General features: G+C 43.4%; 2 protein-coding genes and 2 pseudogenes across 2 annotated transcripts; 2 read left to right on the forward strand and 2 right to left on the reverse strand.

The window, feature by feature from the left end:
- Positions 2,152-2,725, reverse strand: LOC110261486 (histone H2B type 1-B). Its single transcript, XM_021098434.1, has one exon. The coding sequence runs from the start codon at positions 2,654-2,656 to the stop codon at positions 2,276-2,278; it is 381 nt and encodes a 126-aa protein (XP_020954093.1). The 5' UTR covers positions 2,657-2,725; the 3' UTR covers positions 2,152-2,275.
- Positions 2,840-4,106, forward strand: LOC110261481 (annotated as a pseudogene).
- LOC110261480 lies at positions 4,230-4,729 on the forward strand (annotated as a pseudogene).
- On the reverse strand, positions 10,431-11,071 carry LOC574051 (histone H1.2-like protein). The gene is given in 2 exon segments (NM_001025216.1): positions 10,431-10,655; positions 10,658-11,071. Coding segments are annotated over 2 exon segments (639 nt in total).

The following is a 14,336-nucleotide window of genomic DNA, read 5'->3' on the forward strand; positions in this document are numbered from 1 at the left end:
ACATGGTGATCCTGGACTTACACCTCTACCCAGGAATAATGAGGAACTTCTCTATTAGTGTCAAAGAGACTGAGTAAGAAATTTAGACTGCCACTTTCACCTGCTGATAATGAGGTAGTGCCCCTCCTATCCCAGACAGGGAGAAGGGGGGAGCTCCTTTAAAACAAAAAAAAATTTAAGGGGCTCCCATCATGGCTGGCACAGCAGAAACAAATCCGACTAGGAACCACGAGGTTGTGGGTTCAATCTCTGGCCTCACTCAGTGAGTTAAGGATCTGGTGTTGCTGTGGCTGTGGCGTAGGACAGCGCAACCACTCGGATTAGACCCCTAGCCTGGGAACCTTTATATGCCATGGGTGCGGCCCTAAAAAGACAAAAAAGACAAAAAAAAAAAAAAAAAAAAATTTAAATAAGACCCAGAGTCACATGCAAAGTGCCCAGGTTAAATTTATTTTTTTATAAAATCTCTCTCATACTAATAAGTAAATTTTTCATTTGAGTGAGGAAAGATAATCAATGTATATAAAGACCAAGATGACACAGATATTAGAATTATCCAAATAGGGTTCTAATCCAGCCATTATAAAAATACTTAAAGGAGAAAAATTGGTGTTTCTTCTGAATCCAATTGGGGAGATGTGTGAATTTTTATCTCTGGCTTCTCACCACTCTCCTATAGTTTTGGGGTGTTAACTGTGAGTCCAATTCATCTGAATTTTTTTTTTTTTTTTTAATTTCCAAGTTTGCTTGTTAAGAATCAGCCAGGTATCAGTACAGATCTCAAAAGGGCCTAGCTTTTAGTGTAGGAGCTCAGGTTTGGGCTTCATTTTGTCATTTAAGCACACAGTTTTAGGTAAAATATCAACTATTAAAAAAAAGGAGAGAAAAGGAAGACAGAAGAAAGCATACAGGCAGACATTATGAAGGACAAGAAGGGGGAAAAAAATAATCCCTACCTCAGAAGATCATTTTGAAGAGGCTGAGATAATACTACTACCCAGACATCCAGGAGGAGAGCCTAACGATCAGTGATTCTTAAACTTCATCTTGAGTTGAGTAATTTATTTTTTCATGTGGGTGTGGGGTTTATAATTATTATTATTATTTTAATTCCTAGGACTAGCTTTCACCACTATGTTTTTTTGTGCATGCTGAGATAGAAAATGCTTCTCATATAGGAGTCAGATGACTGGTGTATGATCTGGTACAAGATCATTTACAATTAAATTTTCTTTGGTCTTTTTTGGAGACACTTAAGTTCTGTTTCTTCATCCAAATACACTGTTTTATGTCACATCCATATGGTGCTCATAAACTGGAGGAAAATACGCCATCCCGCCCCCTACACCTTCTAATAGGCAGCCATCTGCAGATATTTTCTCAGCTCTTCTTGCCACTCAAACCCAGACCTGGGCCAACCCCACTCACTGACTCCTCTTCCTCAACCAAAGACCTTCCCATCAGGATTATTTTGGGAATCGCGGGTTCTTTGAAAAAGGTTTACGGAGGAAAACCAGCACATCTTCCTCTCTAACTGGGGCCCCGCTAGGTCACCGACGAGGTGGCGCCAGACGGGAAAAGCCGGCAAATTCAAACACTTTGTCCCTCCTAGAGCGATAATGCCTCCCTCTCAGGCGCTTCTAGTGGCACCCCGAAAGATAAATGATCCAGGAAACGGGAGCCAGTATTTCAGGGATGGGAGTAAAATTGAAAAGGCTTTAGACTGGCTGTTGCCATCAGTAAACAATTCTAATGCGAAACGAGAAAATCTCATTTCAACCGCGTCCAAATAGCTTGAGATAACACCCCATGAAAGCGCCCACAGCTTGTTAAAGGAACCACAGGCGACTTGGCTTTATTCCCAAATGCCAGAGTTCAGGCTCCAAAACAAAAAGCCACTACCAGCCCTTTTTGCTGCCTTGACCAAACCCCCCCTTATCCCCCTTTCAAAGGGCAGGCTGGATTATCATGCCCTGAGGGTATCCTCTATCCTCTGAAATCCTCTAAATGCCTCAGCACCCAGCAGGGAAATTCCAATATCCACATCAGAAAATTCTACCTTTGTGGAAAAGAGCGAGCATTCCAACAGTTTAATAAGCACTTGGATGCTCAGTCTTTGGGAAATGTTTCAACTATCAACAACCACAAGAGTAGATTTTTAAACGCAAGTAGTGTTGCATTTAATTTAAACCAAGACAAACAGTTACAGCTCTTCTCTGACAAAGTGGGTGGCTCTGAAAAGAGCCTTTGAAATACGAAGTGCTTATGAAAGCACTTATTTGGAGCTAGTGTACTTGGTAACCGCCTTGGTTCCCTCGGACACAGCGTGCTTAGCCAGCTCCCCCGGCAGCAGCAGGCGCACAGCCGTCTGGATCTCCCTGGAAGTGATGGTCGAGCGTTTGTTGTAATGGGCCAGGCGCGAAGCCTCACCGGCGATCCGCTCGAAAATGTCGTTGACGAACGAATTCATGATGCCCATAGCCTTGGAGGAAATACCAGTGTCCGGGTGGACCTGCTTCAGTACCTTGTACACATAAATGGAGTAGCTCTCCTTACGGCTGCGCTTTCGCTTTTTCCCATCTTTCTTTTGCGCCTTGGTGATGGCCTTCTTAGAGCCCTTCTTAGGAGCTGGAGCAGACTTGGATGGCTCAGGCATGGCGTGTCTTCACCGCTGCAGAAACACTCACCGCAGTCTCCACAGTCAAGATTAGTGGTGTGAAGAGTCGAGTCCATTTATTTATAGTCGCTCAATGCAAATGAGGGTTCTTGAAGTCTCACTTCTGATTGGATACACATGGTACATTGTCATTATGGGGAGGAGAGTGGTTTATGCAAATAAGGGATATACACTCTCGTTTTCTATTGGATTAAAGAAGGCACCTATTTCAACCAATCGGATAGCTTACTGGCGCATCTCTGACCTTAAAAAGTTTTCTTCCTAGAAGGGTGTTTTCTCGTTACAAGCACAGTGTTTTCTTTTTAATTTCACGGTTTTATTATGTCTGGACGCGGTAAACAAGCAAGCAAGTTCCAGCTAAGGCCAAAACTCTGTCTTCTCGAGCTGGTTTGCAGTTCCCGGTGGGAGGAGTGCATCGCCTGCTCCGCAAGTGCAATTATTCCAAGTGGGTTGGCGCGGGTACCCCCGTGTACTTAGCGACGCTACTGAGCACCTGACTGCCGAGATCCTGGAGCTGGCAGGTCACGCTCCCCGCGAAAACAAACAAGAAAACGCGTATTAAACCTCGCCATTTGCATCTTGCCATCCGCAACGACGAGGAGCTCAACAAGCTTTTGAGGAAAGTCACCATCGCTCAGGCTGGCGTCCTGTCTGTCCCACATCCAGGCAGTGCTGCTACCGAAGAAGATTGAGAGCCACCACAAGGCCAAGGGCAAGTAAAGTCAAGACAAAACACGTAGCCTTTTTACAAGTAATCTAAAGGCTCTTTTCAGAGCCATCCACGTTTTCACACACAAAAAAGCCGGTAGCCAGGTTATGCTGTGTTAGTGGTTGTCTGTCTTGTAACACAGTGAGGTTAGAACAGTTCCAGGGAAGCAGGATGTCTCACAACAAGTATTTTAGTGTATACCAGGTGGAAATTCTGTAACCCACAAAACTACAAAAAGGAAAGAGAATCACGCTGCCTTGAAGTAGCGAGAAGTAAGGAAATTTGCCTTTGGCCAATAAACTCGCTTTTTCAAAATTTTGAATTTAAGCGAAATTATTACAACAGTGTAAGCAAACATTAGTTCAATATCAAAGGTAATTTGTAAAATAGTACACCTAAGAACGCTTCTGTGTAGTTTCACAAGAGAATCTCGGGATTAGGGGAGTTAAGTTAACCAGAATTGGAAAGGGGCAGTCCAGGCTGAGACATTTAAAAACTAACCCAACTGTCTAAGAGAAAGACTGACAACAATTGTACTCAGTTTCGCCTGCGGACCGGCAAGATTCACGACCTTCGAGCATTTCAAGAATAGAAGAATCAAGTCTCACTCACATTTTCTGAACATGGTAAAAGTAAACACGGTCCTGAAATGGTTCGTTATGCCCGGAGTAGTTGGAATAGGATGAAATGAAACATTTATTTGAAAATTCGTAATTCATCCAATCAGATTCTCCGATAATTAACTGGTCCCGCCTTCACCTCTCAGCCAATGGTTTTATCGCGCGGTACATTTGAAAAATTAAAAAGACCAATCAGAATGCTTCTGACTATATTTAAAGAGAACAACCTAGGCGCGTTTCAGACACAACTTGTGTTTCTCTACTTGTGATGGCTCGTACTAAGCAGACCGCTCGCAAGTCCACCGGCGGCAAGGCGCCGCGTAAGCAGCTGGCCACCAAGGCGGCCCGCAAGAGCGCCCCTGCCACTGGTGGTGTTAAAAAGCCCCACCGTTACCGGCCGGGTACAGTGGCCCTGCGCGAGATCCGGCGCTACCAGAAGTCCACGGAGCTGCTGATCCGCAAGCTGCCTTTCCAGCGGCTGGTGCGCGAGATCGCGCAGGACTTCAAGACGACCTGCGTTTCCAGAGCTCGGCCGTGATGGCGCTGCAGGAGGCGTGTGAGGCCTACCTGGTGGGGCTCTTCGAGGACACCAACCTGTGTGCCATCCACGCCAAGCGTGTCACTATCATGCCCAAGGATATCCAGCTTGCCCGCCGTATCCGTGGGGAAAGAGCATAAAAAAGCTTTTTCTTTACAGTAGAAAAAAGGCTCTTTTCAGAGCCACCCACAATCTCACTTAAAAGCAGCTGTAATAAGATAGCTGAATTCTTAGAGTTAAATGGCGAGAAGTTTTAGTACAAGAAACCTAATCTTTGGGTTTGCGTTACCCAAGGGACTATGCGGTAGTTTGCTTAAGTTCTCAAGTTCAGTAATGTCAGCAGTGTTTTATCACTGCCTCTGCGTAGAGACCCTTGGCTGTGCTGCCAATATTTTTAGCCCTCTTGATTTCATCTAAGTATCCATAAACATCTACACAACGTTTGCAATTGGTTTGCCTCAAATGGGATTCAGGCACTAAAAACTAAAGCACACCGCCAGAGATCCACTAAATTTATATAACAAAAATATGTGCCTATGCATCTTTAAGTCAAGGGAATTTGAGATACTGAAAGGCAGCATTTCTAGAGCTCTCCTCTTTATTACCCATGTCCCAAAAACACCCATTTAAATGTGTTTAAATTTTCCACAAGTAGAAGTAACAGTAATGAAGGGTTTTTTTGAGGTCTAAAGCTTACACAACTTGGTGACTCAAAACTACAAACAGAATTGCAAACTAGATAATGACAATTTATAATAAAATCAGCAAGTTCCACTTTTACAAAACAGACAAAACCATCATCATGAAATTCAGAAAATAGCACATTTTATTAAATACAAGACTATAATGCTTTATTTTTCCATATTTTTTGACTACATGCTCCGTTTCCATCTTTAAAGGACAATTATTTTGTAATATTTTCTAAACAGTATAGACAGTGGTATGAGAATTCAGTATTCCCTTTAGGGTGATCACAATTTGCTTTACTTTCTTGACAAAATTTCAGCTTCAAAGCACTATTTATTAGTAATGTATGTTTTTAGGATTGTTTTCAAATTTAGAAAATATTCTGTCATGCTCCTTTCATGTGTGATTTGTAAAATTTAGAATTCTTCACAGGAATTCCTGTTGTGGCTCAGTGAGTTCAGAACCCAATTAGTATACTTGAGGATGAGGGTTTAATCCCTCACCTCTCTCAGGGGGTTAAGGATCCAGCATTGCCTTGCGCTGTAGTGTATATCACAGATACTGCTAGGATCTGGAGTTGCTGTGGCTGTGGAGTAGGCCAGCCAGCAGCCACAACTCCAATTCGACCCCGAGCCTGAGAACTTCCATATGCTGTGGGTGTGGCCCTAAAAAACAATAAATAAATAAATAAGAGCAAATCAACCTACTCCCATGGACCCCTTTCAGGGCCTTGAAGTACAGGATATGGCACTAGAGTTTCATTAGCTTCAGTGTAAATCTACCTCTCAGCACTGGTTATGCTTTTCCAAAATATCCACGCCTTCCCTATCCCCTTAAAGTTCTACTGTACCTCAGCAGAGTGCTCTGAGTTGAGAATCACAGATCCTGCATGACTCTCGGACTCAGAGCACTGCTTTTCCTGTTGCTTTAGATGAAGGTACCATTCTCAAAGAGAGCTACCAGGAGAAAGTTCACTGGGAGGATATAAAGTCAACTCTGAACAATAGGAACAATTCCAGTGTGCAGATGAGTTTGCTGGGACAACTTCACAGGTGTTATTGACATTGACCCATTCTGTATTGAAAATAATCTTCCTTTAGAGAGGCCCCTATGGAAGGAAGAAAATAAAAGGCACCGATTCATTGGAAGGAGCAGTCTAATAGCTAATAGTGACAGTTTTCCATGGATTGAGGACAACATGAACTGATTTGTTTGAATTATACATATATCACTTTTGCTACAACCCTCAAAGCAAGTTCTCTCACGCTCTCTCTATAACAGCAGAGGAACTTTAACCCAAGAGATTTTAGTGAATTGGCCAAATTCATACTATTAGTAAATATCATTGCCACGGAGTCTCATACCAAATCAACACTAGATATTTTTTGATTCAATAAGATTCCCCAAAATGGATGATCAGATCTAGTTTCTTCCTCACGGATAAAACTCTGTCTTGGAGCCAGATGGCCTTGGGATGAATGGGGAAGTGGCTGCAGTGTCCTGATGTAGGCTAAATTCTGTGATCAGATTCTTCTGTTCAAAGGCCTGGTATGAGATGAGGTAGGTAGGATGACCATGTGCACTTTATGGTCTTTAGTTACAGACTTCAGAACCAGGTCAGTTTAAATCTTGCCTTGTAAACACCTTGATTCTACGCCAGAGCAAGTATTCTCTTGTGTCGTCCTAACAGTATTTGCTATAGAGCTATAGTGTCCAAGATAGTAGCTACCAGCAATATGGGGCTGTTAAGCACTTGAAATGTGACCTGTCCAAGTTGAGATGCGCTTAAATTTCAGAGTTAGTATGAAAAATAGAATAAAAAAGTCCTTAATATTTTTGCCTTAGATTACTTGTTGAAATAATTTGATTATAGGGGGTTAAAATATTATTAAAATAGATTTTACTTTCTAAAAATACGGCTATTAGAAAAATTTTCATTATAGGGAGTTCTCTTTTTGGCTCAACGGTTAAGAACCTAATAGCTATGAGGATATGGGTTTGATCCCTGGCCTTGCCAGTGGGTAAAGGGTCTGGCATTGCCACAAGCTGAGGCATAGGTCTTAGACGTGGCTCAGATCTGGCACCACTGTGGTGTGACTGTGGCATAGGCCAGAACCTGCAGCTCTGATTCAACCTCTGGCCTGGGAACTTCCATATGCTACAGATGTGGCCTTAAACACACACACACACACAAAAGCAGCAGCAACAAAACCCAAAAATTTTAATTACATATGTGACTTTTATTCCATTTCTGAGGAACAGCACTATTACACAAAGTATAAATATATTGGCTGAGCAGAAACTTAATGTGACCAAGCTTCAGTAACATTTCAAAGTGCTGTGACAAGAATGTGTTGGAAAATAAATTTGGAGTGGTCAGCAACAGTGCTTGGCATGCTGTAAATTAATTCTCAAGAAATGATAGCTTTCAACATTATTGCTGTTACCATTGTGCCCTAAATCCCTGCTCCCTTCTGAAATTCTCTAATGATGTTATCACCAGTTGTACTGGACCTTCTCCTCGCTGGCATGGATTTCAACTAAAGTTACCTTTTACATTCCCCTCAGGCATAGAAGAAATGATGCCCAGAGCATCGCCTAGGGGACGTAATAAGATGTTTAAATTTTCAGCCATGAGAGCACGTATAGGGGAAAAAAAAAAAAAAAAAAAAAAGTTTAGAATAAAATACACTGCAAGTAACCCTTAATGTCTGGGTTACATTTCTATCACTCATGAACATGCATGAATTTTCATTGTTGAATTATCAGTCAGTTTAGTTTATGCAATATTCCCTGCCATTTTTGGTTAATTACCCATGTTTGGACAATTATTTGAATATATTACTGTTATTGTCAACATTATTTTATGATGGTAAGTGAATGCTGAAAATGATACTAATAATGTCAAAATAAAATATGTTTTATTGGAGTTCACTTTTAACACAGTGGGTTAAGGATCCTACCTTGTTACTGCAGTGTCTTCGGTCACTGTTGTGGCAGGAGTTTGATCCCTGGCCCAGGAATTTCCATATGCCCCAGGCGCAGTCAAATAAAATAATAAATAAAATAGCTCATAAAGTTAAATTAAAAATAAGATGCAGGTTTTATAAACTACACAAAATCAAGAAAATGATCTTTTTGTTAAACTAGCCAGTTTTTGTATTCAAATGAATGGCTTATTAGACCCAAGTCAGTGACTATACGAACAATTGAGGGAATGGAACAAAATGAAAGAACATGCACAAAAAACTGAGAAAACATTGTTTAAGACCGTGTCTCAAGACTAGGTAAAATTAGAGACTTTTACTATAACTTAGCTCTCTGTGAATGAACCCTTCCTCTATCCTTACTGAAAAATGTTCATATTTGGTTTTGAGCCATATGTTTTGTTTCAAAGGACAGGACAATTTTCACCTATGCAAATACGCTTGCAGGAAACATTCAATGTTAGGATCGACTCTATAGAAACCCAGTAAATTTACACCCCAGAGGGCATTCACAAGAGGTATGAAGAAAATTAACTCTCTTTGCTTAGTGATTCCTCCCCTACCTTTTAGTTGATGTGAAAATCAAGCAAATGGTGGACTTGAAATTATTTGAAGGAGAAAGGGGACACATACGTAAGTACATGGTGCTATAAGCACAAACTATATTGTATTTGGAGTGTCTTTATTCGGTCTCCTGGTTGTTGCAACTTGACCCAACCTGAGCCAACTGGAGAGGCCCCAGTGGCAGGAGGTCAGAAGGCTCAAAGCACCAGAACTCAGAAGGGGACAGAGATCCAGACATTGCAGCATTCGCTACAGGTCTCTCGCTGCTTTTCTCTGCACTTGGATCCAATCTGCTCTTTTTATCCACTAGATTTCTTGGTTTCTCCTATAGTGTCTAAGATGAGAAATGAACTCTGGGGCCACTACCACGACAACCAGCAATTAACAAGAAGATTTGGCCTTGTGGCAATGGTTGAAGTACTGAGCTGCAGGCATGCCCCTGTCCCAGGAAATGGAATTGAGAAATTCTTTGCGCCCCCCGCCTGCGTCCCCCCCAGAATAAAAGCAGGGCGCTGGACTTTCTCTACCCAGAAACACCGTGCATATGAAAGAATCCCACAGGTAACACTGTTAATGAAAACTAAAGCCCTTTATTAGAGAAATCACGCCTCCCCCCCATTTCCAATACCTTACCAATATTTTATCTCTTTCGTGTAGAAACATTTGGATTGCACAAAAATACACTTAAAACATCTCCGATTTTTAGATGTTAAAGTTACCTAAAATGACTTGGGACCGGCCCGCCAGGACAAAATGGCCGACTAAAAGTTGTTTTTGATGTGCTCCAAACCGTCACACATTTATCCAAAGTTAAACTATGCGAGGAACAGAAAAAAATCCCTAGCCTAGCCTTGCCCTGGGCGGAGGAGCAGTTGCCGCCGGCGTAGCAGTTTTTCACTAGTTCCTTTACTGCCACAGTAAACAGGAATTAAAAGAACGCAACGCTGGGAAGGAGGTGGGGCAAGGGCGCCTACACGCACTCTCCTCCCTGGGTTGGACGCTACCAACGCCCTCAGTAGACACCAACTTGACTTTCGGATACATGGAAAACCACTGAAAAACAACACTTGGCTCTATCAAGTAAAAGGGTTTATGCAACAGTAAGAAAACAAACATCCGAGAACATAGAACATGGATAGAGGCCGGCCACCAACCAATGAAACACAGCGTGAAAATCATGGGCTGGAGCAGGGAGCCAACCCAGTAACTGGGCGGGACTTTTGAATGGGTTTTTAGCCCAATCGGAATATCCCTTCGGCCTGAAAACTGGCTGAATGTATTTGTGGTTGTTTTGCTGTTCACAGGAGAGGGGTGGGGCTGGCGGATGTCCCAAGTGCGCCAGGCGCCGGAAAGCCTTTGCAAACTGCTGACCGGGAGGCAGACCCAGGAAGGTGCTGCTACCCCACAGGGAGGGGTCGAGGGTCTGTCTACCCGCCCACTGAACTGCTCCGCCGACCTCTCCGCCCTTCCAAGGTAGTGTCCGCCACAGCTCGCGCCCAAACCCGCCTTAGGATTAAAAATTAGAAGGGGTTAAGTGTAGAGCGACAAGACAAGTAGGACCAAAGTTAAAGTACACAGCTCTTTTTTTGAGATCCGTGGTGGCTCTGAAAAGAGCCTTTTTGGGTTTTAGAAGCAGACGTTCAGCAACCTACTTCTTTTTGGGTGCAGCCTTCTTGGGCTTTGCAACCTTGGGCTTGGCGGCCTTGGGCTTCACTGCCTTAGCCGCGCTCTTGGCAGCCTTCTTAGGTTTGGCAGCCTTAGCTTTCTTTGGGCTCTTGGCCACTTTCTTGGTCACAGCAGCTGCGGCCGGCTTCTTCGCCTTCTTCGGGGTCTTCTTAGCGGCTTTTTTCGGGGTGGCCGAGCCCATGGCCTTTTGGGCTTCTTGGCTGCCCCAGCACTTTTCTTGGGCTTGGCCGCGCCCGACTTCTTGGCCTTGGGCTTGGTCTCACCGGTGGCCGCCTTCTTGTTGAGCTTAAAGGAGCCAGAAGCCCCAGTGCCCTTGGTCTGTACCAAGGTGCCCTTGCTCACCAGGCTCTTGAGACCCAGCTTGATGCGGCTGTTATTCTTCTCCACATCGTAGCCAGCAGCCGCCAGCGCCTTCTTGAGCGCAGCCAGGGACACGCCGCTGCGCTCCTTGGAGGCAGCAACAGCCTTGGTGATGAGCTCGGACACTGGGGGTCCAGACGCCTTACGGCGCGCCCCAGCAGGCTTCTTGGCGGCCTTCTTCTTGACCGGGGTCTTCTCCGCAGGAGGCGCGGCGGCGGGAGCGGCAGGAGCAGTCTCCGACATGATGAAGATCGAGAACTCGGGTACAAGTGGCAAAGCGCCGATGCAGCCGCGCCTGGGTCGGGCCGCCGTATATATAGAGCGCAGGCGCGCGCTGATTGGTGCTCCGGTCGCCCGCCTGGCTGGCAGGCTCTGAGCCGCCGCGGTGCGCCCAAGTTGTGTTTGTTCCACTGCACAAAAAGGGGAAAATATTAAAATACCTCGCACCAAATCACTCGGATTTGCTCGGAAAAGGATCCGAGAAGCCTCAGGCTTCGTGATCTATCTTTATTTTTTCCGCAACCACCAAGACTACGCGTCCAGGCGTCCCCAACTCCCCCAACTCCTAGGGAAATCCTGGGCAGTCGGAGACCACTTTCTGTTTTTCTTCTAAATTACCTGTTCGCTCCTTTGCCCCTGGAAGTTCTTTTTCTCAGGGGTGGTTGGGCACATGCTTCCCTTCTTTGGGGGCCAAACACAAAATGATTTCCACCTAAATTTACACCAGAATTCTGTTTCTTCGCAAGGGAAGTAACACAGGTCCTCTGTGATTTCTGCGTACAGACCCACAGGAACTGTGGACTGGGACAAGGATTCTGGGCCAGTCCAAAGCAGTTAGGGCGGGATGGGAGGGGGTTCGTAGGCCTTGGGGGTCCTGGGTGGTGGGGGGTTAGAGACCTAAATCTTTGATTTGAAGACATTGAAACTATCAAATGCCTCTTTTCATAGATGGGGGCGGGGCACTCTTCACTTCTCCAAAGGCAAGAAATTAGGCTGTTTTTTAAAAGCTCTCAGGTTCCCCTCTGGGTTGTGCCAGGTAGGGGGTCAGGCCCTCAAGAATAGGGATAATAAGAGAAAAAGAGAGACCCCCTCCACACACACACACAAGCCTGCAAATAAACCCCAGTAGACTTGGCAGTCCAGGGAAGTTGAGACGATCTGTTTTCAAATAAGTGTGTATATATTTATTTATTTTTGTATGCTTCAATAAAGAGATGCATTTCAGCGCATGAAAATTCTAGGTTACTTCTAATAACAAACAATGTCTAACACATGTCCTGGTATAGAAGGACATTCTCTAACTGGGAACTCAAAAGTCTAGATGGAATTTAAAGCAACAAGATACATTTTTGACTTTTAGGATGAACCACAGATTTGAAATAGCTGAAAATGGCACATTTTTAAAGAGAAATAGAGGAAAAAGACTAGAACAAAAAAATTATGATACGACTTTTTGCTGATAAGCTCACCTCTTCTCATCGTCTCTAAGTTGGGCCAGGTGTATTCTATTCTCAAGTTCACTTTACTACTACATCTAGATGAAAATATGTAATAAAGATGTCTGTTAGATGTGGTAGTCAAAAGGGGTTATACAAATTAAGTTCAGTGGTGAATGAAAAAGGAGGCATCCTCTTTGAGACTAAGGATAACCCCATGGTTTCCCTGAATAACATTCATTCAACATTTGGAAACTGTCCACTACTGCTCATGTCCTCTGGGAATTAACAGCCTAATAAGATTAGCTATGGATGAATTAGCAACCATAGAAAATCACTTTAGACCTGCCATCCATCAGTGTGACTTTGGGCATAGGAATTGTAAGAAATCACTGAAAGTGTACAAACAACTAAAGTACCTTCATCATACTAATGTATTTTGCCAAAAAAAAAATAAAGAGCATGCCGCTTTGTTCTGATTTCTGTGTGCAATGAGCACCTTCTTCATTGAAACTCAGTTAAGTGTGCATAACCACCAGGAAAATAGCTGTGTGGAGTCTTGATTACCAGGTTACTGAAGTTCCCTTCACTGCAAATTGGTGTCCCTTTTTGCAAAGCAGCAGCGTGTAAGATTGATTAATGTGAATCAGTGTTCTGGTATGATCACTGAGGTTAAATCAATCAAGTCTATCTATCTGCAAATCAAAATCCAGAGATCTAGTTATTAGGACACCAGCCACTCGAATTCTTGATCTCAACCTCCTGGCCACATAGTAGAGGCCAGAAGGCAGAAAAACCAGTAGCCTTTCTCCTGATCCCTGTAAGTCATGTCGAGAAAAATTAAAAAAAAAAAAAAAAGCAAAGATATTTCTTCATGTCTTTTCAAGCTGTATTAGAGATTCTCTAAGTCCACTTGTGGGTCATCAAATGCTCTAAGGCCATGCTATACAATGAAACAGTGTGAGTCACACATATTATTTTATTTATTTTAATTACTGTATTTATTTTTGCCCATGCCAACAGCATGTATAAGTTTCTGGGCTAGGGATCCAACTCGTGCCACAGCTGCTGCAGTGACAATGCAGGATCCTTAACCCACTATGCCACGAGGGACCTCACCACCACCTTCAAAGTGACCTTAGAGCCTATAGATGTCCCATGGAGTCTTAGGCATTGAAACAAGATTGATGAGCCTGTTAGCAACAAAAGATCTAAAATCAGCTCCAGGGAAAATTCAGATTAAAGGTGTGGTCTTCCCATTCAAAATTGATGGTCTTGGAGTTCCTTGTTATGGTTCAGTGGGTTACCAACTTGAGTAGTAGCCATGAGGATGGGAGTTCAAGCCCTGGCCTAGCTCAGTGGCTCAGATCCCTTGTTGCTGTGGCTGCGGTGTATATAGGAAGCTGCAGCTCCGAGTCAACCCTAGCCTGGGAATTTCTGTATGCCACAGAAGAGGCCCTAAAAAGGGAAAAAAAAAAAAAAAATTGATAGACGCAAGATAGCAATAAATTGAGGTCAGCGTTAAAGATGCAGAGTAGAATGTTAAGTTCAAATGGAGCTGGAAAGAGAACGATTCGAATATCAAGACACACTCAAAGGAGTGTAAGAAGAGTTGTTGGGACAGGTGTGTGGATCAGGGCAGACAGCTGATTTGTCTTTCACTTCCAGAACGCAAATAGGATTCTGTCTGCTTGTTATAGGCCCCAAATAAAATTGATTAAAACCTGCTTTTCCTGAGTCACCAAGGGATGGGGCTAATAAAAGCAGGCACTCCACTAGCGTGCCTGCTCAGAGAGTGCAAAGTGTAGGATAGCTGGAAAAAAATAAATAAATAAATATATATATATATATAATATATATATATATATATATATATATATATATATATATATGCCAAAGAAAAGAACTTTGAGATCTGCAGCCTAAATAGGATTGTAAACTCTCCAGTCTGTCTCTTGGTTTCAGCCTCACAAACCATTCTTACTAATAATCCAGAGGAACTTTTATCTTTTTTTTCCCAATCTCTGCAGGCATATGGCCAACAAGGAAGCAACAGACCTGAGCCACAAGGT

This window comes from Sus scrofa, chromosome 7 (assembly GCF_000003025.6).
Source record: "Sus scrofa isolate TJ Tabasco breed Duroc chromosome 7, Sscrofa11.1, whole genome shotgun sequence".
NCBI classification, from domain to species: domain Eukaryota; kingdom Metazoa; phylum Chordata; class Mammalia; order Artiodactyla; family Suidae; genus Sus; species Sus scrofa.

Excerpts from the sequence above, each read along its gene's own strand:
- LOC110261486 (XM_021098434.1), bottom strand. The coding sequence starts at position 2,656 with ATGCCTGAGCCATCCAAGTCTGCTCCAGCTCCTAAGAAGGGCTCTAAG.